The sequence below is a fragment of the Herpailurus yagouaroundi genome, unplaced genomic scaffold (assembly GCF_014898765.1).
Source record: "Herpailurus yagouaroundi ecotype Mexico unplaced genomic scaffold, PumYag 166, whole genome shotgun sequence".
Lineage (NCBI taxonomy): Eukaryota > Metazoa > Chordata > Mammalia > Carnivora > Felidae > Herpailurus > Herpailurus yagouaroundi.
In genome coordinates, this window is record NW_024412407.1 from 4,857,733 (window position 1) to 4,885,456 (window position 27,724).

At 47.2% G+C, this 27,724-nt stretch overlaps 1 protein-coding gene across 4 annotated transcripts in view; it reads left to right on the forward strand.

Moving 5' to 3' along the window:
• The first annotated feature begins 21,541 nt into the window (after positions 1–21,541).
• The window catches only part of RACGAP1 (Rac GTPase activating protein 1), a 29,182-nt gene continuing 22,999 nt past the window's right edge, over positions 21,542–27,724 (forward strand). Inside the window, exons 1-2 of one of the 4 annotated variants that reach the window (XM_040488190.1) lie at positions 21,582–21,655; positions 26,930–26,994. In XM_040488190.1, the coding sequence (XP_040344124.1) occupies positions 26,966–26,994 (29 nt within the window). In that variant the 5' untranslated portion in view covers positions 21,582–21,655; positions 26,930–26,965. Of the gene's footprint in view, positions 21,682–26,929; positions 26,995–27,724 lie in introns of all 4 variants that reach the window. The other 3 variants (XM_040488191.1, XM_040488193.1, XM_040488192.1) reach the window with 3 other exon arrangements.

A 27,724-nucleotide genomic window follows, 5' to 3' on the forward strand; every position in this document is an offset into this window, starting at 1 on the left:
GCTTCAGTCACCTGGGATGTTATTGAGGGAGCAGCGGGGGTGGAAGGAAGGTGATGAGGTGAGGTGGAGGCTGGCAAGGACTAATCGAGGCCAACGAACAGCCTCAGGAGTCTGAGGGAAGATAAAAGTTGTGAATCAGGCAATCTCAGCTTTCAGAACTGGCCCTGCCATTCATTAGAATGGGCTGGTATCTTGACCTCTCTGAGCTCAGTTTCCACATCTGTAAAATGGGGTCATATTTAGTTCACAGGAGTTTCTGAGGATTACATAAGCTAATGCACGGAAAGTGCTTAGCACATTAGCTTGTACCTACTAAATCCTCAATAAGTAATTATTATTATTAGCATTAGGGTTTGGATCCTGCCGTAAAAGCACCAGTGCAGCCAAATCAGGGCAGAATCTGAGAGTGGTTCTCAACCCCGGCTGCACATTTGAATCACATGGGGAGCTTTTTAAAGTGATGCTGTGGCCCCACCTTAGTCCAATTAAATCAGAATCTCTGAGGGTGGGGTCCAGATTTCTCAACTTTTCAGCACCTCTAATATATAGCAGCCAGTCTTGAGAAACCTTGATCTGGAGAATCCACAGGTCTGAATCAAAGCTTCAGTATGGTTCCTCCTTCAGTATGCCCAGGCTTAGAAGTTCTTATGCATAACCTAAGTACCCTGTTATTGTTTTGTCTTCATTTGAGGTGAGATAGATCCCCATACAGATCCCCACCCCCACCCCCCACCCCCATCCTTACCCTATACATGTCAGCAACCCTACACTGTGTCAAATCCCAGGATTGGACATGGTGAGGACTGGCATAGTCACTGCCTTCAAAATCTCCCAGTGTCAAAGGAGAGATGAATGTGTTGACAAGCGACTCTAGTGCAAAGGCCAAGAGTGAAATTGAGGGATGGCCCAGGGCTGCCAGCTTAGAGTGGCAGAGGGGCAAGTCCTGCTGACAGGGGTTTGTGTTGCAGGGATGAGGAAAAGGCGAAGTTGGCTTTGGCAAGATGACACCTGAGGGATCCAAGGACTGTGATTAGTGTCCCACTGCTCCTTTCTGCTTCTCTGGACCCACCTACTTCTTATGCAGGATGTGACAGACCCTAGCTCCTTCCGCCTCCTCCCTGACACTTGTCCACACTTCCCTCCTCTCTGGCCCTGTAGTCCCAAGACCTCAGTGCCTTTTCTCCCCTGGGGCTGAGAGAGAAATAGGCCTGGAAATATTCTTCCCCCCACTGGCATGAAACATCTGGCCAGGACCCACACAGAGCTTTGGCATTGTGCTGACCAGGATTGAAATTCCACCTCTGTCACACCAGTGCTGTGTGATTATGGACAAGTTACTTAACCTGTCTGAGCCTCACTGCTGCCACAAGCCATAAAATCTGGCTAATGCCCACAGTGATGAAACAATGTGTGCCTAGTAAACAGTAGGTGTTCCACCAATAGTAGCAAGTATTATTTTCATCCCTGAGAGGCTGATGGGGGCATATTCCCTACGGACACTTCCTTTGCAGATGGCCCCATCTGCTCTAGGTACAGAAGCACCCTCCAGCCTCTCAGAGACAGGGGTGTGAGGGGGGAGGGCAAAAGGGGGGCAAGGCCCCCTGGGACTCCCAGGCAGCTCTTCTCTGCTCCCCCATGCGTGAAATCACACAAGCCCCAATCTGTCTGCATCCACTTCATCTGCCAGCTCAGCAAATGCAGAGACAATTAAGGAGTTAATTAGCAGGCGGGTGGGAAGGGGCTGTGGACCTGAGGCTGATGGGACCCATCAACACACCCTCCCCCCCCCCCAACACTGGGCTCCACATTACCCCTGAGACCCTCAACTTGCCCCCCACTTGCTTTCTCTTTTCTGGGCCGAATGCTCCTCTTAACCCCTCGCTCATTTCTCTGCTACCCTCGCCCTTTCCCCTCAACCCTGTGCTGTCCTCTCTTCTTCTCTGGTCTGTCTCTGATCTCTCTCCTCCCCCATTTAGCTTGTCCTCCCTTCCCCACCCAAGTCACTGCCTCCTCCATCCTTCGGGGCTCACCCTTCTCATGTTTTCCTCTCATTCCAGCCCCTCTTCACCTTCCATCCCTTCTCCCTCTCCAACTTGAAGACAATGTGCCTTATTCACTCATTCGAGCGTGGGGCTCCAGGAGTCAGTGGGTTGAAGGCCGGGCTGTAATTTGAAGGGGTCTCCTCTGGTCCTCACTTCCCCAGAACCTCTAACCCCTGGCTCTCAGGGCATCTCAGTCTCTTTCCTGTGCCAGTGTTTCTCTTGAGGCTCTCTCCCCAAACTGCTACTGCTCCTGCGTTCTCAGGGTCTTGGCAGTTTATCTGCATATCCAGGACCATGCTGAGCCCTTCTTTTTTCCTCCTTTCCTCCCCCAGGGAAGGGGGCCAGAAGATGGCCACCTTTCTTCCATCATATACCCCAATTTCTGTGTCATCCTGTCATTCGGGGAGTCATGGCTTCAGAAGAAAGAAATGATTAAGGAGAAAGCAGAGACTGAGAGACAGAGAAAGGCATGGTGCCACAGAAAGGGGAGAAATTGGGGCCAAGGCAGAGATTAAAAGGGCAGATGTGGAGGAGGGAGGGGGAGGTGGGAGGAGAGATTGAGACAGAGAAAGGGTGAGGAGAATGCAGTAATAGAGACAGCAAGATAGGGAAGAGACTACTACTAAGGTCCCTTCCTGCTTTAAAATTCTGGGTCTTTGAAGAGTGAACAAAGGAGAAACAAAAGACCCACAGAGTGCCTGGGTCTTTTCCTCTTTCAGGAAACGTGCCTGGTTAATCCCTTACCCTAGCTATGATTCCCTGCTGCACCAGCTGCCTTGGTCTCTGTTTTGTGAACTCTGGTGGCCCTAAAAGCAGGTCTGTCCTCCGGTCCTCCTCAAGGTGAAGTGCTTCAGCAGAGTGGGTAGCAGCTGTCTAGAGCTCCACAGGAGGGAAGGGGGGAAGTGTTGTAGACAAGGCAGATGAGGGGGGAACAACTGTGTTCCACCCAAACTCAGTAGGTGCGTTGGATCCTGGGCACCTTGAGGGCAGGGACTGCATCTCCAGCTCTAGGATGCCAGACTTGGACCTGGCCTGGCACTTACAGCTGCTCAATTGTGTTTAGTGTGTTGCATAAATGAAGAGCATCCCTGGGGGCCATAGCTGGGTCTGAGGGTTCCTTGGGCTTGGGGACATCTTCCACCCTCTGCATCAGCCGGCCCTGCAGGGCACTTGTGTCTCTGAGCTGTCTCCCACCTAAGCACAGTCCTCCCCTCTCCCTGCCCCCCCCCCCCCCCCACCCAGGAGGACCCTTCTACAGCCCTTGCCTTCTCCATGGACCCTCCTCCCACATTACCCAGGCCTTTCTGGAAGGTGCAATCTCAGCGCCCAGGGCAGCCTTTGAGCCGGAGGAGGCAGTGCCGGTGAATAATTCATGGGGCTGGGAGGCCCTTATCTCCCAGGCCGGCCCCACCCGGGGCCCCTGCGCTGGGCCGCTGTCCCGCGGCTCCCCGCTTTATCTCGACGCCCAGCTTGTAATGCAGCCCGCCATATCACAGGCAGAAGGGGAGATTAATTTTCTGGTTTTGCATGGGCGGGGAGGGGGAGGGGGCGTGGGGAGGTGCTGGGGAGCAGAAGCTGGGATCTTTCCGATTTCAGACTCCAGTGGCTTAATCCTCTCCCAGGCCTGTAGGAAGGGGAGGAAGAGGGTGTTGCAAGCCAAATTTCATCATCAGCGGCAGCCCCAACAGAGGGAGGAGGAGGCGAGGGGCAAACAGAAGGGAGAAGCAGGGCGCTGGCGCAGAAAAGGGAGTTGTTTGGAAACAGGGTAAAAGGCAGCCCTCTCAGCCTGGGCTTACAGACTGCTCGGCTTGTCAGGAGAAGAGACTCGGGCATGCGGGACGCACATGTGGGCACATATATGTGTACACACAGGAGTTCTGGGCACATGGGCACAACCTCTTTTAGGGAAGTGGCACCAGCATCTGCCATGCCTCACACAGGGCCTAGCACAGAAGAGTCCGAAAAAAATCTCGACTGAGGGGTTGAATTTCTGGGAGAGTGATGATAAGCTGAGCACATGCTCCTGGAATCTGGCTATGCCATTTTTCCATCTGCCCTGTGGGCCCTGGTACATACAGACCGTTGGCTCCTTCGGATTCCTGTGCTCTATGGTCTGTGTAGGCCAGCGAGGGTGGGGACCCTGGCCTGGGGAGTCTGGAGGTCCCTGCGGCCTCTGCTTAGATGACACAACGACCCGGAGCTAGAAGAATCTAACATCTGTGAACTGAGCACCTACTACACACCAGGACCTGGGCAAGGCTGCCATGTGTTCCCCGAGATCAATTAGAAGTGAGTCTTATCTTCAAGGAACGTATGGCCTAACTGGGGTGACCAGACACATAAGTAATTGACTGTGATGCATGATAGAATGTGATGCTTGCCAGGAGAGAACTACTAATATAGTGCCCCAAGGAGGGAGAGAGTTGAAGATAACCAGGAAAGTGTCCTGGAGGATGTAGCATTTGAGATCGGTTTTGAAGGGTGGGTAGGAGTTTGAATAGCCATCATGGCACAGGAAGGAGGCAAGACATTTTAGGAGGAGGAAGAAATGGAAGAAATGATGATGAGGACGAGAGCAAAGCAAAGAGGTGGTAACTTTGTCTGGTGGCTGAGCGGGAGTAGTGAGGGCCAAGGCTGGGAAGCAGGCAGAGGTGAGGACAGGAAGGTTCTTTTTTTTTTTTTTCCAACGTTTATTTATTTTTGGGACAGAGAGAGACAGAGCATGAACGGGGGAGGGGCAGAGAGAGAGGGAGACACAGAATCGGAAACAGGCTCCAGGCTCTGAGCCATCAGCCCAGAGCCTGACGCGGGCTCGAACTCAAGGACCGCGAGATCGTGACCTGGCTGAAGTCGGACGCTTAACCGACTGCGCCACCCAGGCGCCCCAAGGACAGGAAGGTTCTTGACGTGTGGAGGAGCTTCCATTTGTTTGGGGTCACTGGGAAACAATCGAAGGGTTTTGAGAAGGAGGTGGCATAATCAAGTGGTATTGGGGGAGGGTAAATATAGGCAACATTATTGAGTCATTGTGTGGTGGGTATTGTTCTAAGTGTTCTGGAAGGAATTCTCTCAATCCCCACAGCTACCCTCTGAGTAGGTAATATTATCCCATTTCATAGACGAGAAAATGGGGACACGGAAGTCTTGGCAGGAGGATGGGAATTAATTGAAGACCGTAGGAATCACAGATGGGAAGTTTAGGATGACAAATTCTTTAATGTCTCAGGCACTTTGGGGCATAGAGGGGAATACTCCGTATTTTTTCTACTTTGATGTCCAGTTTATTAGTCTTTATCCAATTATTAACATTCCCCTAAATATTCTTTTTAAAAAATGTTTACTTTTGAGATGGGGGGAGGGGCAGCGAGAGAGGGGGGACAGAGGATCTGAAGCGGGCTCTGTGCTGACAGCAGAGAGACTAATGCAGGGCTTGAACTCATGAACTGAACGGTGAGATCATGACCTGAGCTGGAATAGGACACTTAACTGACTGAGCCACCCAGGTACCCCTCCCCTAAATATTTTCATACTACTTATACAACCAATAATTCAAAAACTTATGAATTTGGCAAATCGTATGTCCCCATATATTTAAACCTTGACTGCAAATGAAGTCAATTAGACTCTTCATAAAGCAGATTTTCTTAAAAACTTTCAACATCTCTAAAAGCAGACAAAACAAACAATATTACAACGATTGCCCCCCCCCCAAAGCCCACTATGAAACCAATATCATGAATTTAAATTTCTTTGTTCAGTATTTCTAATATTATTTTCTTTATTCTTACTCTTTTTTCTTCCTGAGGTAGGATTTTCCTGACTTAAACTAAAGAGTCAAGGTTTACCCGCTCCAGCAGGCTGAGGGTGCCGACTGGGTTGCCTGGAGTTGATCTGGGACCAGTCACAAAGGTCCTGGCACGGTGGAGTTTCCAGAGAGATTCTCCTGGACTTCATTATGCAGCTTTTCACCTATTTCATCAGGAACTGTCCTCTTTATGCTCAGACCAATCACAGATTTCTGAATTTTTGCTTGTGACCCTAATCTTTTCCCCCGAATGATTCTACTTCTGAGTGCCTTATCTTTATAGTACAGCCTACTGTGTTCTGAGTGGGGCCTGGTCTGGTGCAGCTAAGTCTAAAGCCCTTGGTCAGTTGGTTAACTGGAACTACATCCTTCCCTTCTCATCGGCCGCTAAGACCTACACTATTGTCAGCTAGGGCGCTGAAGCAAGGGTCTAAGACAAGGCATTAAAGGCTTGATTTAAAGCAGTGGCAGTGGAAATCAAAAGGAAAGGACAGTTTTCAGAGACTCCATGAAGGCAAAATTGACTTCCGTTGAGTGGGAGAGAATAGTTTACCTCATGGAATCAAATAAAAATACATGTGGAGGCCCTTTGTGGCATGTAAGAACCATTAAATCCTAGTTGTTTTTGCTTTTGTTATCATGTTACCATTGTGAGATGGCCAAGGACAAAGCCTTAGGGAGTTCACCTAAATTTAAGGGGTGAACAGCAGGATGGGAGGACAGGAGGACGGGAGGAAAGGAGGCAGAAAGAGAAAGAGAACCAAGAAGGATTGGTCAAAGAGAAGACCCAGGAGAGACAGGTGTCATGCAGACCAAGGAGGTGGGAGGCATGAGGACAGTCAGGTGTGTTTTTTCCAGAGGTCCAGGAGAGAAGGGGCAAAGGCTGAATTAGGGTGGGGACAGTATGGGCGTGTAGCCGGGGGGTCGGGGGAGGAGAAAGGAAACAAAAGAAGTGAGTGATATCTTAGAGACAGAAGTGGCAGATGGGGACTGTCTGGACATGCTGATGAAGGGCCAGAGAGGGAAGCTGGCAATTCTAAGGTCATGCATGGCGGGGGGGGGGGGGGAGCCTGGGCAGATACAGGAAAGGAAGGTTGGGGTGGCCTTGGGCCCTACAGTGCACGGAGTGAAGACCCCCTACTATGACCAGGTTTCACTGTCCTTTGCAAGCAGACACTATTCTGTCAGCCACGTAGTCCTTGGCCTTCTAGCCTGGCTATCATCCTCCACTCAACTTCCACCCTTCTCATGGGAATTAGCATCCGAGAACTTCAGAACTGGCAGGGTCTTTAGAGGCCATCTGATCCACCCTCCACCTCCAACTACCACCATTAAACAGATGAGAACATTGAATAGAAGTGGCATGATTAGTGAGTGACAAATCTGGGATTAGAATCCTGGTCTCCTCACTCCCAATCTATTTTACCCCTGTCACTCAACCTGATGGTTCTACTGCAAGAGGACTTGGCTCCACGGCACCCAATATCACCTGGCTGCTTAAAGAGACGTTTCCGGATAATAGGCTTTATTTTGGCTTACCAGACCTAAATGCCTTGGCATTGGGGTAGGATGAGGGGGCTTAGTGATGGCCTGGAAGGTATGAGACATCAGAAAAGATGAGCCCCTTCTGTGCTTATCAAAGGACAGGGGAAATATTGGGGGGATTTTAAGAAAAGGCAGGTAGTCAGAAGTAGGAAGAGATTAGAGGCAGGAGGTAGAGGCAGGGGGACTGGAGAGGATGGGCTGCTCTGGGCTTAGCGAAGCTCTAGCCTAAAGCCTTTGTGAAGAATTGAGAGAGGAAAGATAAAGGGATGGCGGTGGTGGGCTCCGTCGTCCTATGGGAATGTGGAGCTGGAGACCAAGGACATGAGGACTCAGTATAGGATCGGGTGGATGGCTTTATCCACCTCGCAAGAACCACAGCCCAGCCCCCAAACGGGCAGCACCTCTTTGTCTCCCTTGGGCCTCTGACCACTCTCTTCCTCTTTCCTTTGATTGCTGGTGGTAATTGCTCTCCATTTGGCCATTAGTTAGCTCATTAATTGCCTAAAGGAGAACATCAGCCTAGGGTGGGGATGATTGGCAAAGAAAGCAATGGGGAGGGAGTACTCTAGGGGAATGGATATGGGCCTGGACCTGGGATGAGGCTGGAGTGTGGTGGAGGAGAGTGGGTGTTGTATATCTGGCTCCAGTCAGCTGTACCCCTCTGCCAAGATCTAGTTTGGGGGAACCATTTTCCAACTCTATTACGGACACCAATACTTCCACTCTCTGATACCCTACCATCCCTGATACGATTGTACTTCTCCATCTTTCCTCCTCTACCATCTCATCACCGCCATAGCCATTGTAATAGGCAGCCTCTAAGGTGACTCCCAGTGGCCACTGCCTCCCAGCATTCATGCCCTTGTATCATCCTATCCTGTCAAGTACGGGCTGTATTTGTGTTGGTGAGGATGTGGGGGGAAAGGAACCCTCGAGCACTGGTGGTGGGAATGCAAGATGGTGCAGCCACTGTGGAAAAGAATATGGAGGTTCCTCCAAAAGTTAAAAATAGAACTGCCTCATGATCCGGTGATCGCACTATGGGTTATTTACCCAAAGAAAACAAAAGCATTCATTTGAAAAGGTATATTCACCCCATGTTCGCTGCATCATCATTTATAATAGCCAACATATGGAAGCAGCAACCTAAGTGGCCATCAAAAGACAAACGGATAAAGATGTGAGATATGCATTTATATATATATATGTGTGTGTGTGTGTATATATGTGTATATATATGTGTGTGTATATATATATATGTGTATATATATGTGTGCGTGTATATATATATGTATATATATGTGTGTGTATATGTGTGTGTGTATATATATATGTGTGTATATATATGTATATATAATGAATATTATGCAGCCTTAAAAAAGGATGCGATATGCCATTTGCGACAACATGGATGACATAGAGAGTATTATGCTATGTGAAATAAATCAGACTAAGAAAGACAAATACCATATGATTGCACTCATATATGGAATCTAAAACAACAAATGCATAAACAAAACAAATGCAGAATCAGACCTATAAATACAGAGAACAAACTGATGGTTGCCAGAAAGGAGGGGGGAGGGGGATGGACAAAACAGGTGAAGGGGACTGGGAGATACAGGCTCCCAGTTATGGGATGACTAAATCACGGAAATAAAAGGCACAGCATAGGGAATATAGTTAACGATATTGTATTAGCAGTGCATGGTGACAGATGGCAGCTACACTTGTGGTGAGCACAGCATGACACATAGAGAAGTTGAATCACTGTTGTATACCTGAAACTAATGTAACACTGTGTATCAACTATACTCAAATAAAAACATTTTATTTTATTTTTTTAATTTTTTTAACGTTTATTTTTATTTTTGAGACAGAGGGAGACAGAGCATGAACGGGGGAGGGGCAGAGAGAGAGGGAGACCCAGAATCGGAAGCAGGCTCCAGGCTCTGAGCCGTCAGCCCAGAGCCCGACCCGGGGCTTGAACTCACGGACCGTGAGATCGTGACCTGAGCTGAAGTCGGATGCTCAACCGACTGAGCCACCCAGGCGCCCCCAAATAAAAACATTTTAAATTATGGGCTGTATTTAATGCCTCGCTTCTAGTGAAGAGAATTTAGTAGAGGTGATGGGATGTTACTTCTAGATTAGGCGACAAAGAGACTGTAGCTTCTGTCCTGTATTCTCTCACTTGCATCAGGGAAAGCAAGCTGCCATGTTGCCAGCTACTCTCCGGAGAGGCCCATGTGACAAAGGACCGAGGGAGTCCTCAGGCCAACACCCAGCAAGGTCCAAGAGCCCAAGAGGAACTGAATCTTGTCAACGATCACATGTGTGAGTTCGGAAGCAAATCTGCCTCCAGTAGAGACTGCAGACGAGACTGTAGCCCCTGCCGACACCTTGGTTGCTGTCTTATGAGAAAACAAGCCAGAGGCACCCGGTTAGACCACGCCCAGATTCCTGACCTGTGGAAACTTTGAGAGAACAAATGTGTCTTGTTTTGAAGCGTTACGTGTTGGGAGTAATCTGTCGTGCAGCCACAGGTAATTTACACGGCCACTATCACCACCACCTCTTATCACCACCATCACCATCATTATCCCCATCGCTACCGCCATCTTCAAACTCACATCATCAACATCGCCACCGTCGCTACCAACACCAGCACGCTCTCAAACTCACCGCCATACCTACCACTACAGCTATCAGAGCTATTGCCACCATCCCCCCCCCACCCCAAATGTGGATTCTATCGTGAGCGCCACCACCACAATCATCACCTCCCGCTATAAATGCTTTCCTGACACCCAGTATGTACCAGATTCCATGCAAGCCCCAAGGTTACAAAGAGATAGGAGACACAGTCTAAGGCCCTCAGAGCATCATTTAGGGACTCTCTTGTGGGACCAGGACACATTCATGAAAGGTGAATAGTAAGTCAAGAAAGTCTGTCCTTATTGCCACTTTGCACGGTAGCAAGACTTCATGGAGGCCTCAAAGGATGGGTGAGATCTGGATAGGCAGAGTGGGGAGGGGAAGATATGAATGAGCCTGATGTAGCAGATGGAAAATAAAGTGAGGAGATCTGGCCAGAGGGGAGGACCAGGCAGGGGGGCGGGGTAGTGGCAAATGAAGTGGGAACCAGAAGAGAAGCACATGAAAGTATAATGCATTTGTGCAGGGCTCTACACTCTCCAAAGCACTCTCTGTGCTCCTCGGTTGAGTAGTATAATCCACTTAAAGAATCACCCAGGTTCCCTTCTCAGCCAAGGGACCCAGGCCTGGGATGGAAGCCTCGAACCTTCTGCTCCAACAGGAGGCAGCACCGAGTGCTGTGGTCCAACTTGAGTCATAGTTCCTTGCAGCAAACGACAAGGGCAAGTTATCCAACCTCATGTTGGTTATACCTCCTTCTTGGGCTGTTGTAGAGACCAGAAAGCATATGAAAAACACTGCAGGTATTTCCAGGCAGCCTGGAAGTGGATGTGAATTCCATCCTGTAGGCTCTCTGCACCCTCTGCTGCCTAGGGTCAAGGGTCAGTCAAGGGAATACCTTGACTATTCACCTAGGGTCGGGGCAGAGGTTGCCTCATTTGCATCCATTGCACAACTCCAGGGGGCAGCACTCCCTGTACACATGAGGGTAGGAGGTTGGAAAGAGACACTATTGACCAGTTGCTTCTAAAACACCTGTCTCTTCAGAATGTCTTTCAGAATTGGTCCAGGAGAGTTGACTCCTCAGTTCAGGTCTGTTTGACAAAACAAAAACAAAAACAAAAACAAAAACAAAAACAAAAAACCCTCATCTGCCTTTTCCAGAGAAACTACTCCCTCTACTAACTGGGGGAGTGGGACTCAGAGCCAAGATCCTAGGGCTGGAAAGAACCCTCTGGAGCTTCTGGATGAAGGTTGGGTCCATCCTTCAGCCAGGGAACCTATGGCAAATCCCCATGAAACAAGACAATGCTATGTCAAAATTGTTTACAGCTTTCTTATCCGAGGCTTTGTTGACACCAGCCACAACCCTAGGACATAGATAGGCCTTATTATTTGCTTCATCCCCGCTTTATGGATGGGGATGGGAGCTCAGAGAGGTGAAGCGATGATACCCAAGGCCACTGAAGTGGTGAGTGGCCGAGCTGACCTCAGGATGCCAAATGGCACGTTGTCCCCCAACCCACACCGCCCCAGGCTCAGAGACACTCAGTGACTTGCATGAAGTCCCTGGCTTAGATGCAGCAGGGGGGTTAAAACCCAGGCCTCCTCTCCAGCCCCTAGAGCAGTGTTCTTTCTGCTCCATCACCCTGTGCTGGGTAGAAAAACTGCTGTGGGGAAACACAAGTTTGGCAGTGGGAAGGGAGAAATGATGGGAGGGTTGGGGGTGGAGCTGTAACCCTGCGGGTGACTGCGGAGGATGGGGTCGATAAGGAGATGGGAGGGCTGGGACTCCAGGGTCCCTAGTTGGCTGGGGCTGGGATCAGCCCTCCCCACTCCATCAGGCCTGAGGCTGCATTCTGCCAGTGTTCCTTCGCCGAGACCCCTGGAGAGCCCGAAATCAAATATTCCTCTTCCCCTGTTCAGGCAGCCTTATTGCCATTGACAGCAAATGTATTGCTCTAATCTTCTCTCATTTTGCCAAGATGGGCTCCGTTCTGACCTCCCTCCCAGCCTCAAAGGCTTCACAGAGGTGGGAGGGATGCACTGAGGTGGGAGGGAGGTACAGGGGCTGAGCTGTAAATGGGGCAACTGCAATGATCCCAGATTTGGTATGGCCTTGTCTCTAGAAGGCTGTAAGACTTGAAAATTGGGAGATCTCTGGGTCAAACCCATGACTGAAGGTTCCCCTGTGAAAGCAGATGGGAAAGGCTTGGTGGGCAATGAGGAAACAGGCCCTAGGGGCCCCAGGGAAGCATATTTCTGCAGAGCAGATAGGCGTGGTGTGTATATGTATATGCGTGTGTGTGTGTGTGTGTGTGTGTGTGTGTGTGTGTGTGTGTGTGTGTTGCAGCCAAAATTCTAAGCTTGGGAGGTGGTCCTGTTGAGATGGGGGAAGGCAGGATGTGCCCACCCTCTCCAGAATGGCTGGCTTGCCCCGCCTGTCCTTCTGTCCACTCTGCTGCCCAGAGAAGACTTGCCAACATGAATGCCCTTTCCGGTTGCCTCTCCTTCTGGTCTTCTCTGCTTAGAAGAACACTCAGGCTTGGCAAGCCTCAGAAAGGCACCGTGGAAGGCCCAGAGGTGTGGGAGGGCAGAAGGAACAGGCTCAGGAGACACTCAGCTTGGGGATCAGGGCTGGTACCCCGAGCCCAGGCAAATAGGGAGAGAGGCCGTGTAGAGCACAGTGGTTGTGGGAAGGAATTTGCTGCTTAGAGCCAGCAGGGGTACATAAGAGAGGAACAGCAGATGAGTGGAGCTTGGCCAAGGAGGAGAAAGGGGTGGCCCATCTAGAGCAAGAATGAGGTATTAAGGGGTGAGGGTCCAGTGTTCTGGACTAAGGGGGCTGGAGGCTCTGGGTCCTTCTTCATTTGTTCTTTTTATTTTTTTTTTAAGTTTATTTATTTAGAGAGAGACAGAGAATGCAAGTGGGGGAGGGGCACAGAGGGAAGGAGAGACAGAGAATCCCAAGCAGGCTCTGTGCTGACAGTGGAGTCCAGTACAGGGCTCGAACTCACGAATCGTGAGATCATGACCTGAGCCAAAATCAAGAGACAGACACTTAGCTGACTGAGCCACACAGGCACCCTGTCTTCCATTTGTTCTGCTAAAATCAAGCCTGAGAGAGAGAGAGCTCATCCTAGGGTGGTGCAGAGTCTCTGTGTCCCATCATTGTGAGCCACCTGTCTGTGTGTACCTTCAGGTTGGGTTGGAAAGTCTTCTGGATCCTGACAGTTTGAGTATGAGTTTCAGACTCTGAGGGTTGTGTGTGGGAGCTCAATTCCCTCTTTAAGTTTCTCTGGCCCTTGCCAGGAAGAAATTCCTGATTGGAGAGGCTGAGCTGGGTCAGAGCCCTGCCCAGGGTTCAGCAGGGTTGGAGTGGGGTGGGATGGGGGGGGGGGGTTGGTGAGAGAGTGGAGGGAGAATGCTGGCCTCTCCTGTCCTCCCCTCTGGCCTTGAGTTGCTGCCTCCTATTGTCAAGCAATAATTATTCCCTTTTGATACAGAACTCCCTGCCTGAACTGACCTGCCTGCTCTTCTCTGATTGTCCCCAACTCTACCTTCAGAAAGGCTTCCCTACCTCCCCAGGTCTTCATCAGTTCCCTGCATTCCTGAGGTGTGGCCATCCGGGCCTTGTTCTGTACCTTTTCTTCCCTCAGTCCCTTCCCCTTGCCCGAGGATAGCTGAGGTGGAATGTGAGGCCCATCCTATGTGGGAGGCTAGGAGCTGCAGCTCAAGGTCCAACCAGACGGGTAATTACCTCTCACTACCACAGGTGTCTGCACAGTGCTGAGTGGCCTGGGACACAGGATACCGTCCTCTCTGAGTCCCTTACCTCCCCTGCCTGTGGAGATACATCTCTCTTACAGAACCTTATGTGTAACAGGTCTCAGTGTGGTCTACAGACCCAGGACTGGAACCTTGGTCCCACCCTGTCCTAGTTTGGAACTGTCCTCTGGCCCATGGGCCTCAGTTTCCACATCGTGTGGGGCTGCAGCGCCCCCTGGTGGTCTAAAGCCCAATCTCCAGCGCAGCTGCGTAGGATAGTAGTTGCAAGGACCTTCAGAGGATATTTAGACCAGAGGTTTCCCAACTTTTCATTCCAAAAAAATTTCTCCATGATCCTGACATGCTGACGGTTGTACTTTTTTAAAGCAAACTCTATGCCTCATGTGGAGCTCAAACTCACAACTCTGAGATCAAGAACCGCATGCTCTACAGACTGAGCCAGCCAGGCACCCACAATTACACAGTTATCCTTCCCCCGGCAATTACACAGTTCCACACAGACAGGGTCCTCAGAGTCTTCATGGAGCCAGAGGCTGAATCTCCTGTGATCGCTCTACAGTTTGGGGACCACAGATTGAAACCAGTCCTTATGTCCTAGATGACGAGACAAGCTAAAAGGAAGAGAGCTGTTTAAATCCACGTTTAAACCCGTAGTGAGGGGTTGCTCTGGAATTCGCATTTAGGGTAGAGATTTGCCACACAGAGTGCCAGTATCAGTTCTACAGGGGCCTACGTAGGGAGGAAGTTGCAGGCAGAGGGTTAGGGGGAAGCGAGAGAACAGGACCGTCTCCAAGAGGTGCAGAGAGCCCCCGCCCTGTCTTCTTACCATTCAGATTCAGGTAGCACACACCTAGAGGAGCTGCAAGAGGGACCCAAGGGAAGGAGGTGGCACAAGAACAAACGAAGGGCAAAGTGGGGAGGAGCAGCCTGGTCTGCTTTGAGCCCTTTCCTCTATTTACCCAAGCTGCACAGACTCTAGACGAGTCATTTAACTTCTCTACGACTCAGCTTTCTCATCTGTGAAATGGGAGGGAACTAGTAGTTGAGCATCCCCCTCTCTGTGGGGATAATGCCTCTCTTATCACCCCCCCCCCCAGGATTGTTGGGAGGATCTAATGAAATGTGTGCGGAAGTTCTGGGTAAATAACGAAGTGATCGGGGAAGGGAACTTTGCATCTATAATTTCCTTTTTTTAAAAAAGTGTATTTATTTATTTTGAGAGGAGAGAGAGAGAGAGAGAGAGAGAGAGAGAGAGAGAGAGAATGAGCAGGGGAGGGGCAGAGAGAGAAAGGGAATCCCAAGCAGGCTCTGCACTGTCAGTGTGTAGCCGAATGCAGGGCTCAAACTCATGAACCATGAGATGATTGACCTGAGCTGAAATCAAGAGTCGGATGCTTAACTGAGTCACCCAGGCACCCCTGTAATTTCCTTTTTAATCATCAGATCAACCCTGTGAAGTAGGTTCCATTATTCTCATTTAACATTGGAGATAACAGAAATCGAAGAAAGAGGGAGAGGGCCCAGATTTGACTCGCAGTCTGACTACTGAGAACTAGTTCTTGGCTTGACTTTTAGGGTTCACCGTTAGTAGAATTGGTATTGCTATGATTTACATAAATTTCTGGTCTTTTTAAAGAACCAGGTACTTCCCTCTCCTATTCAATCGCTATTCTAGAGCAGTGGTTCTCAAAGTGTGGTCCCCAAACCAGTAGCAATGTGTTTTAACAAGAACCTTGGAAGGGATTCTAATGCATATTAACATTTGAGAACCCCTGGTATAGAGCAGGGACCTACTGAAGGTCAGGCATGTTGTCAGAGATGGGACAAAGTGGGGTTGAATGAGCCGTGGTCTCTGTTTTTAAAGAGACTGGAATCTGGTGGAGTCGAGTTCAGTACAATAACTACATCCCTCCCCTAAGCAAGGTTCCTGGATGCTTAGAAGAGGCAGCGGTGTGTTTCCAAAGGGGCCTTGCTTCTATTATAGTCTGATTTAGTTCAACACTTGATTCATTGTGAGAGGGTGATTCCTGGGCATGAAGCGGGGAAACCATGGACTTGGGAAGATTTGTTTTTGTTTTGTTTTGATGAGTTGTCCAGAGAGGAAGACAAGGAGACACAAAAAAATAATAACTGATACTTATGGAGCACTAAGTATGTGCCAGGCAACGTGCTGAGAGTGCAAAGACTGTTTCATTGAATCCTTTCAACAGCGCTTTATACTATCATTCTCATCCCAGTTTAATTATAGGGAAATAGAGGCACAGAGAAGTCCAGTTGCCCATCACATAAATTGTAAGTGATGGAAGTAGACTTTGAACCAGGGCCAGTATAGCCCCAGAGCTCACCCATTTAACCGCTATACTTCGCTGCTTCTTTTAGAGAAACAGGAAGTAAGGCCTGTCATTTGCTCAGAAACCTTCAATGGCTCACTAGTGCCTGAAGAATCAAATTGAACTTAATTTGGCATGGTTTCCAAGGTCCCTTACACTGTGATGTCAAAGTTCTTTTCAGTTTCACCCCTCCTCACCAATCAAGATCCTTGCTTTTCAGCCACACTGGATCAACTTCTCCATTTTCTCTTAACACTTCCTGACCACGTCACTTCCTACTCCCTTCCCCGTTGGGATCCTATGCATCCTTCAAAGCTCAGCTCAAATGCCTCTTCTTCCAGGCAGACTTTCCTGATCCTCAGCCAGAAGTGGGGCTGGCTCTCCCTGAACCCCAGAACACAATCCCAACCTCTGGAGTCCGCCCTCTTTATACCACACTGGACCCCACCTCCGTGCTTAGAAACACTGCCTGGAACGCGAAAGTGCTCACATCACAGTTTAACTGACAGACAAGAATTCTCGAATGGAGGTAGGGAGTGGGACCTCTAGAGATGGAGATCAAAGGACAAGGAACCGAGAGGCAGAAACCGGGACGAAGCGAAAGGATGAAGACGAACACCGGAGTGTGATTAGACGCACCGCAGCCAGGGGCCGGCTCTCCGCCCTCCACCCCCCCAGCCCCCCACTCCCCGCCCCGCCGCGCCAGGCTTCTGCGGCCGCCCGGTGACCCACGGTGACAGTAGCTCTGTTGCGACTTCTGGGCCGGCGGCCCGGCCCTGCAGAGGTGGGGAGCGGGGGCGGCGGGGCGCGGGCGCGCTCCGGCGGTCACCCGAGTCCTCGCCATTAGCATAAATCCCATTAGCGGCTCCTGGCGCGAGGCGGCGGCGCGGCCGGCGGGGGTGGCGGGGGAGCAGGCTCAGGTGACCGCCCTCCCCCTCGGGCTGGGAGGGCGGCAGTCCCGGTGCTCACGCGTCCTCCGACGGCGCGTTAGGAGGCAGAGGACCTTTTACAGCCATTACCTCGCTGGCACCGCGGAACCACCCGGGCGAGTGAGACTCCGGAAGCAGGAGATTCAATAACCAAGCCCAGATCTCGCCTCTAATAAGTGGCAGGGCCGGGAATCAAACCCATGCTTTCCGGCACCAGCTTTCACGCTTTTCCCGTAACAGGTGCAGCGCCTCCCTAACCAGAGAGCTATAGTTTGGGAAGAAAGTGGGTTAAGAACCACCCTCCCTCCCTGCCCCGCCCCCCACTCTCTCTCACCTTTTCTGTGCCTTCTTCTCACCCGGCTGGTGCAGCAGGAAAAGGGGCTTAAGTGGAACGGGGGTGGCGGGGGTGGGGGGTATGGTGGTGGTGCCTTGGGTGGTGGGAGGTGTAGGCGGGCAGTGTCTCCAACCCTAATGGCTACCACCATCCCACTGAACTCACTTCTGCTCACTCAGATGCCTGTTAGAGCTGCAAAATCAAGAATATAGCAGTAAATTAGAGGAGTACCATCTCTTGTTCTCTGGGAGTTTATAGTCTAGTAGGGAAGATGGGGAATATTTCCTGAGCACCTGCTGTGTGCCAGGGACTATGCTAGGTGCTTTACATGATACCTCATTTATTCCTCTAAACAACTCTGCATAGGTACTATTATGATTTCCATTTATAGATGAGTGAGCAAAGGCACAGATGACCTGTGAAAGGCCATATAACTGGTAACTAGAAGAATCAGGAAGATGTACACATGAGGTGACATGTATGAAAGGGGGGTGGAACAGGGTGCTAGGGGAACTTCTAGCAAATGCATGGCTCCAGGCCTCAGAGACCTTCCCGAAACAGGCAAATCTCTCTCTCTCTCTCTCTCTCTCTCTCTCTCTCTCTCTCTCCCTTTTTAAGTTTATTTATTTATTTTTGAGAGAGAGAGAGAGAGAGAGAGAGAGAGAGAGAGAGAGAGAGAAAGGGGAAGCATGAACTGGGGAGAGGCAGACAGAGAAAGAGAGGGAGACATAGAATCCGAGGTAGTCTCCAGGCTCTGAGCTGTCAGCACAGAGCCCGATGCCATGAACCATGAGATCATGACCTGAGCCGAAGTCAGAGGCTCAACCGACTGAGCCACCCGGGTGCCCCTGAAACAGGCAAAACTCTTAAGCTGCCCTTGAAGGGTGAGTAGAACTTAGCCAGGTGAAAAGGCAGTGGGGATGTGGAGGCAGAAGTGCAAATAAGTTCTAGAAGTGTCCAGAAGTGCAGCTCCAGGGGCCAGCCGGGCCAGGTTAGGGGAGCCTTGATAGGGATTTTGGTCTTTACTGAGGAGGAAGTTGAAGTCATTAATGATTTTAAACGAGACAGAGACATGATGACAGTTGCGTTTTTTAAAAAATGTTTATTTATTTATTTTGAGAAAGAGCGCGAGTGGTGGAGGGCCAGAGAGAGGAAGAGAGAGAATCCCAAGCAGGCTCTGCGCTGTCAGCACAGAGCCCGACTCAGGGCTCGAACACCTGAACCGTGAGATCATGACCTGAGTGGAAACCAAGAGTCAAATGCTTAACTGACTGAGCCACCCACGTGCCCCTAGAGTTGCATTTTTAAAAGATCACTCAGGGTGTAAAGAATGTAAGTGAGGGGTAAACAATTTCATTGGTGGCTAGGACTACTGAATTAGACTCGGGCGGTGACGGTAGGAAGGAGAAAAGTGTGCGCACACAAGAGATACTTAAGAGTTGCGCTCAGTAACTGGATAAGGGATGAAAGGGAGAGGGAGAAGCTGAATCATTTTACGCCCCCCTTCTCTTTTTCCAATCATTAGGTCCAATCATTTAATAAATGCACTTCATTTCATGAATATCTTTCCCATCTGTCCCTCCTTTCCATCCCTACTGCCACTGGCCTAATTCAGCTCATGTCTTCTCTCCCTAATGATACAGGAGGAGTCTTTGTGCCTTCAGATTTTTCCCTCTCCAGACAATCCTCCAAGCCAGCTGAGCATATGACCCATGTAAAATGCAAACCTAGTCAAAGTCAGTCTGAGCCCCATTGTCTTGTCATTGTGTCTATTTCAGGACAAAGTCCAATCCCTTCTTAGTCTGGTCACTACATATTTTGCTAGCTGCTTCATCCCCTCCTCAGGCTAAAGCTGCCTAAGAAGGCATCACGCCCACTGAACCCCCATCACCTGCGTGTTGAGGGAAATGTTCCTTCACAGCCCTAAACCTCCATAAATTGTTTGCTTGTGTATTTATTAAATATACACATGACTCATTCCTGAGAGGTCACAGGATCCTCCCATTGCTAGGAATGTGCCACCCCCTTCTATCTGGTAAATTCCTATTCATGTTTCAAGTACTAGCTCAGATATTAAGTCTCTGTAGGCTTTCCTAACACTCCCACTCCCCAGGTAGGATTAACTGCTTCCTTTTCTGTACTTCTAAAGCACTTCACACATATTGTGCCCTCATACTTCTCGTATGATAGATATCTAAGGTGGCACAAACTAATGCAATCATTGAGTGCTCCTGACTTTAAAGGGTTGTGAGGAGGATTAAGTGGGAAAATACATGTACAGCCAGTATTTCCTTTCTTCATACCTTCCTTAATAATATGCATAACAGGGGCACCTGGGTAGCTCCGTCAGTTGAGGGTCCGACTTTGGCTCAGGTCATGATCTCACAGTTTGTGAGTTCAAGTCCCACGTCGGGCTCTGTGCTGACAGCTCAGAGCCTGAAGCCTGCTTTGGATTTTGTGTCTCCCTCTCTCTCTGCCCCTCCTCTGCTCATGCTTTGTTACTCTGTCTCTCAACAATAAATAAACATTAAAAAAATAAAAACAAAATAACATTCATAACAATCTAGTATTACAGCTTACAAAGTTTAAACTTTGATAGTGTTCCACACTCATTTGATCTGGGAATAAACATGTGAGATAGGGATAGTACTATTATTTCCTTATATATTGTTTTAAAGTTTATTGGGGCACCTGGGTGACTCAGTTGGTTAAGCATCTGACTTTTCACTCAGGTCATGATTTCCTGGTTCATGAGTTGGAGCCCCGCAGCAGGCTTTCTGCTGTCATAAATAGTGGAGGCTGCTTCAGATCCTCCGTCCTCTTCTTTCTGCCCCTCCCCTACTTGCACACTCTCTCAAAAAGAAACATTTTTTAAAAAGAGAGAGTGTGAGTGCATGCACTTGTGTGAGAGCACAGGAGGGGCAGAGACAGAGAGAGAGAGAATCCCAAGCAGTCTCTGTGCCAATAGCACAGAGGCCAAGGTGGCCTCTGAACCTGTGAGATCATGACCTGAGCCAAAATCAAGAGTCGGTGGCTTAACCCATTGAGCCACCAGGCGCCCAGGGGTTATACAATTATTTTTGGTTTATAGTTGGAGAACATGAAGTACCGAAGGGTTAAAAAGTGATAATGCAACCGGTTCTGTGGTATGCCTACTGCACAAAAGGGTTCCAAAGGTATTTGTTCAAATGGAATCAAGTTTTCTGGTTATAAAACCTGTGACCTTTCCATTAAACCACACTGTTTTTTGTATGTGTTAGCCAGTAGTTTTTCAAGTTGTGGGTAGCCATTCAATACTGAATAATAAATTCAATGACATAGAGACAACCAACATAGAGGCAGGGATAAAGGGAGAATAGAAAAGTTCAGAGTACATTACATTGTAGTAAGGATAAGCAGATCTCTGTGATACTTGGTTATAATGTAAAATTATTTCACACTGTGAGTCTGCATGAAAAAATATGAAAGCTCTGTGCTTAGCACAATTCCAAGTTCTAAATGACCATTTATTAAATGGAATTATAGTACTTTTATTTTGCATTTATTTCCCCCCCCCCCCCCCAGCTGTTTCTTCCATTCTTGGCTACTGGAAAGCAGAGATCATATCATCTTTATTTTTCCAAGTCCTAGTAGAGCGCTTGTTATGAATTAGGCTCACTCAATAAATATGTGCCAAGTGAAACCCTGGATGACCGCATCAATGAATGAAGGCATTATATAGCTCAATAAATATGGTTACAAATGACTGTTCTACCTTCTTCCGGAATTCTTCCAATTCAACTGCGAGACGTGACACTGCTCAATTGATAATTTCCAAAAGCTCTAGTTCCCTGCTTGGGGAAAACAGAGAGGCTAACCATACTCTGCACTCACAGAGTGTCACTTGCCTTTAGTCAACACGGTCTCCAGAATGGCTTCAGGAATCCGCTCCGAAGGAAAAAAAAAAAATCCCTAAAACCAATCAACGCCCCCGCCGTCTGTTGACCTTAGTAAAAATGGCTGCCTTTGGCGTCGTACTGGCAGCATGCGCATGCTCAGTCCTGGCCCCGCCCCAACCCCGTGGCGCTGAGGCGTGCGTCGCAGCGTAGAGGAATAAATTTCTCTGTGATTGGTTGGTGCAGGATTTCAAACCCGAGCCGGAGGCGCGTTGCTGCTCTGCCGTTGGATAAGGTGCGGAGGGAAGTGGAAGGCGGCCCAGGTGGGGGCCAGGCGGAATCGGCCAGGTGGGCGCTAGGGGTTGCGAGAGCAAGTGCGTCTGACTCTCTGGGTTTGTGGTAGGAGAGCATCTGGGGTGGTGAGCATGGCCACCGCGGGGGTGGGGGAGAAGGCCGGCACCTACGGCCCCTCCTCTGAGGGTCTCCACCGGCCGGGGGAGGCAGTGGCCCGAAGGGGCGGTGGCTGGGAGTGGAGGGTTTCTTTTTCGCCGCTGTGTTTTGCGGAAAGCCGGGGACGTCTTTTTGAGGTGATGGCTTGAACTGGGCAGGAACCACCCCCCAAAGAAGTGACTTTCACTTAAATACAGAGTTTGGGAGTGGGTGGGGTAATACTCCCATTCTCTTCGGAGGAGCATGGGTTTTTGGAAGGGAGGAAGCCCTGGTATTTGAGAGGCTGGGGTGGCTTGAAGCGGAGCCCCTCTTGTGGGCTGCGTGTTATCTAGGTAGGTGGGCGGAGGCAATGACATCTTGCCCGTCCCATCCTAATTAGGAACAACGAGGCCTTACTTTTGCAATTTCACGTACATTTCTCTTCGCTGGCACTCGTTCGTAGGCAGAAGGAGTGTTTAGCGACGCGGGGTGGGTGAGAAGATAAGCCTTTTTTTTTTCCTTTTTTAAAGGAAGTGTCCTTATCATTCTCTTGAGTGTGTGGGGTGAGCTTTTCGACTTCGTGAAAGTGTTGAGAAGGCGCTTTTCCTATAGCTTAATCATTCACGTATTTATTCAGTGCATAATATAAGTACAAGACAATCTTATTTAGTCTTAAAGGAGCTTGCATTTTATATGGGGCGATAGAACTTAAAAAGATAAACTGTGGTGAATCTAGTAGGCCTCTACACTATACTTTACATTAGTATAGCCCTTTTAGAAGATATTTTGGCAATATTTATCAAGAGCTATAAGAGGTTTTTTACCCTGCGATATAGTCATCCCAGCCTTGGAAACTATTCTAAGGAATAGTTTCTTCAGCCACCTGAAGAAAAAAAATGTTCACAGCAATGTTCATTCATTCAGTGAATATATATTAGTTATTTGCCAACTGTCAGGCACTATTGGGGGCACCAGGGACTCAGCAATGAACAAAACAGACAAAAATCTGTGCCTTCTTTGAATTTAAACTACTGGGGAGACAAACAATTAAATAAGTTAATATATACATATGTTAGATGGAGATAAGTGCTTTGGAGGAAAACAAAGCAGAGGTGTTGGAGGGATAGGTTACAGTTGAAAATTGGGTAACGACCTCACTGAGAAAATGGCATTTGAATAAATCCCTGCAGGAGGTGAGGGTGTAACCATGCAAGGGATTACAGGTAGATGTAACAGAAAAACTGGAAATTACATGAATACCCAAAGAAGAGAATGGTTAAATAATTGCTAATCAACTTTTTGTAACTTAATGGAAACATGAAAGAGGAGAGCAAAACACAAAATTCTATCAATCTATGATTGCAATATTATGAAATATGAGTATATAATGGACAAAGATTAGATAAGGAGATGCTTGTAATTGTTTAGGGTGATGAGGTTTTAGTTTCATTATTAAAAAAACATTGTTTTGAACTTAGAAAATTTACAGTATGATGCAGTGTTTTATATCTGCCAAATGAGTGTTAGAGATAATAAAGAGACAATTTTGGACTGAAATTGTTAGGGAATGCTTTAGTGAAATTGGTAAGACTTACACTAGACCTTGAAGAATGAAACTGCAGAATGGGAAGAATCTACAGAATCAGAAAAAAAAAAAAAAACAAGAAAGAAAACTTAGTATCTTAAACTGGTAATAATTTTCTAAGAAATAATTCAACTCATCTCTTTATTTTAGTCTTCATTCATGTTGGACTGAGAACATTCTGTTTACTCTTTCTGCAATTGATTTGCTCTTAAGAACATTTGGTTTCAAGATACTCCTTCTGCCTGGCAGTTGTGTAGAGGCTTCTGATATAGTGAAGCAGAAGCTGGACATTTGGGAAGAGGAATTGCTCTGAAATGCTTTCATATGAAAGAATCTTACAGTGTTGAGACTGTCTTAGGGAATGGTTTTCTTTGGCAGGGGAGAACCTGTATTGCTGAATTCTTGAGAATTTCCAGGTTTAGTAATGTTCCTGAGATGTTTTTCATTAAAACTCTTTCCTGGAAAACTCAGACAACCTTCTATTGCTTTGTCTTACAATATTTAACACCCTTGATGCATCTAAAATGTGATGTATAGGTCTCTTAATAATGTTGTTTCTAGGAGGAAGAAGAGGATAGAGACTTTTCCCAGGATACTCTGCAGTTAAGATCTATAATAGTCTGTTATTCTGAAGGATGATGTCTGTCTCTTGGCTGGGTGATTGAAATTAAATTGGGGACTCAAAGCAATCACATCAAGCTGAGACTCTTTTCTGGTGATGTGAAATTGCTCCCTTAGGGATACTCACAGATTGGGAATCTGTAACATAGTGACTTCTCCACCTCTGGGGCTTCTCATCAATAACAGCTGAGATTCTCTAGCACCTTTTTGTTTAAAGTGCTCCACAAACTGATTTCCTTGCTACACACAGGGATCATTTCAGCTTTCCCAAAAGGCAGCTGCCTCTGTAGTGAAAAGTGACAGCTGTTTTACAGCTGCAAAGCAATGTAGTACAATATGACTTTGTTTTTGTTTCCTTTCACATTAGTGTATCTCCTAGCTATGGAGCTAAATAATAAAGGGAGAGAAATAAAGGAGTATTCATGTGGGTGAAAATGTGACCCGGCAGGAAAATTAAGACCATTTTTAATTGACATTGAATAGGATGAGTGAATTTTAGCTTTTTGAGTTACAATTTGGCTGAGATATCAGAGTTAGTACTGATGCAGAAAGATATTTTTGTCATCTATAAATAACTCCTGAGTGTCACTTCTATAGAACGTTAATAAAAATACATAGTCCCCTAGCATATAAAGAGAAGAGGATTATATTTTGCTAGTGCTGTTTTTGGATTACCCTAAGTAAACCTGTGTTAGAGGAAAAACTATTCTCATATGCTACAAGCCTCATGTAAAACAGCTTGCTAAAGAGCCTAGACCTGGTCAGATTTTTGCTATCTTCTCCATTCTTCTTGGTCTGGGTTCCAGCTATGATTTGGTAATCACTGTGGTAGGATGTAAATGACAACTATCAGACCAAAACAAAAAACGTCATACTCACTATAATACCGTATATCTTATTTTATTTTAAGTTTATTTATTTATTTTAAAAGAGAGTGAGAGTGAGCAGGGGAGGGGCAGAGGGAGGGAGTGAGGGAGAGAGAGAGCATCCCAAGCAGGTTCTGTGCTGTCAGGGCAGAGCCATACATGGGGCTTGAACTCACAAACCTTGAGATCATGACTTGAGCTGAAATCCAGAGTGGGATGCTTAACTGACTGAGTCACCCAGGCACCCTTCTAATATCCTATATTTTAATAGTAAGGTTCAGTTTATACACTATAAAACTTCTACCTGCATGAATTGGTGATATTTTGTGAGGTAAATGGAGCACTATTACTGTTCCCAATTATAGATGAATCTCAGAATTTGACTTACCCAAGGTAATACTAGTAAATAGAAGAACTAAAACTTGATCCCAGGGCTTCTGTACAAACAACCCCTTTTTTAAACCGTTTTTTCAGTTTTCATCTATATTACACATTGATGTTGAGGTAGAATGGAAATTCTTTTGACAGTAGAATCAAGGGTGTGTGTGTGTGTTCTCTGATTTTCATTTAGCAAATATTAATTGATTGATTGAACTCTATGCCCAATGTGGGGCTCACACTCATAATCTCGAGATCCAAGAGTCACAACTCTACCGACTAATACAGCCAGGTGCCCTTATCAAATATTTATTTTTAAATATTGAGTGTGTGTGTAGTACAGTAGTGCCAAAGGTAAGGTTTCTTCTTACATGTATAGTCTACCCAGGACATAGGGTAGAAACATGGTAAAGTTTTTTGTTTTTCTTAGAGAGAGAGACCAAGCGTGAATGGGGGAGGGGCAGAGAGAGAGAGAGAGAGAGAGAGAGAGAGAGAGAGAGAGAGAGGACAACACAGAATCTGAAGCAGGCTCCAGGCTCTGAGCTGTCCTCTCAGAGCCCAACATGGGGCTCAAATGATGCTTAACCAACTGAGCCACCCAGGTGCCCCAAAACATGGTAAAGTTAAATTAGAGCGCAAGGGGTGTGTGTGTGTGTGTGTGTGTGTGTGTGTGTGTGTGTGTGTGTCTGAATGCCAACACACAGCAGTGGGGGATAGGTCAGTTGAAATGAGTGATGATGCCCTGCCAGTGATGAGGGGATGGGTATAAAACACATGAGAGAAGAGTCCACAGATGTTAGAGGGGAGTAACAAGGGTGATTCTGGGGTTTGGAACTGAGTGAATGATAAAAATAAGGAAATGAAAATTGAGAGTCGGTAGGGTAGTTGAGTGGATAGAGTAGTTGCTAATAATATGTATGGGGGGAAGGATACAACAAAGTCTCAGAATCAGGCTACACCTCCAGGGCATCCCAAGCAAATTGAGAGTTACAGAACTGGCGTTAGGAGAGAGGCTGTGTTCAGGAGCAGGTGATTGTCTGGAGAGCTATAGTGACTAACATGGGATAGCTTGAGAAGTTCTAGAGACTGGAGGATTGAATTTTAGGGAATGTCTGGTGTTGAGAGGGAAGAACAGAAAACAATTCATAAGTTCTTCATAAAACTCTAAATCTGGAGACTCTGACAGTCTGGCAGTTAAGGGTTACCTCTTTGTTTTATAGCAGAGCACTGGGAGTTCAGTTAAACAGTGATCTCCTGGGTACCAGGCAGCATGTGTGGAGAATAATGTAGGTCCAGGTAGTTGTAGGAGGTAACACTGTGATCAGGAGATATCCCCGGTAGGTTGTTTGTGTCTTTAGTCTTTTTAGGAATCGGGTCGTGTTTTCAAGAGAGTACCTCCACAACCCTCACTCACTCTAGTGAGTGGTATTCATAAAGAACATAGGCAAGAATAGTGGGCTAGAGGAACCTGAGAAAATGTGAGGATTTCTTTTAAAGGGAAGAAAGGATCAGGTTATTGTATTGTCATTTAAAACATCAAACCCTCTGATTTTTTTTTTTTTAAGCCAGTTTTTAATACTCTAGTTGCATTGTGAAATTTTCCTTTTCTGCGTTCTTGGGCAGATAGTTTTCCTATGTACCGAATTCACGGTCTTAAGGTCTCAGAATACATAGATTAAGTGCTGAGATGACGGAAATCAATGCCCTACGTTAAAACTGATCAGTCTCTTCCCATTTTTACAGGGGCCAAAGGAAATCATCATTTGAATAAGCTACCGAATGCCCTGCTCCTGCCCTGTAGCATTTGGGTATATATGCCTATTTTGTCATATTGTTAAGTCATGGGCATCTTCAGGACTTCCAGACTCTTCCTGTCAGTTTTAATGCTATTCTTTTAGTTTTGTTCTTAGTTTAGAGAGGTTTTTGTAATAAATTTGTTAGTCTGGTTGCTTAGCAGCTTGCTGTGATTATGTAGCTTGGAACAGACACGTTGCCATTTGAAAACCTTGGTTTCCGGCCCTGATTCAGGTATATGTTGCCTCTAAGCTTAGAACTGAACTGAAAGCTTTTTGGCTACTAGAACAATCATCCTATGAGTACAAATGAATAATTAACATTTAATAGAAAATATCTTTATGTTTATCTATTCCTTTATCCTTTGTGGATTTTTTTTTTTTTACACCCTGTTCAACCCTCCTAGTTTACAGTACAATCTTATATACATTGTAAAATCACTAAACCTTCATAAAAGAGTTCTTAAAATTTTATTTAGATGCATCAAATAAGGACCTGTACTAGAATGTAGAAGGGGTGATTTGGAGAAACATAAGAATCCTTTAATGGTATTTCTGAGGACATTCAATTTTCAAATGAAATTTATTTTTTAATTCATTTCCTTGATAATTTTTGTGACATCCAGTTGATGTCTTTTTTTTTTCTTGACTGTTAAATGAAGATCTTATTTCCTCAAAGTGTTTCCAGTTAAAGTCTATTCAGAACAGAACTGCCTGTAAGGACACTCCTTTTTAATGTAATATC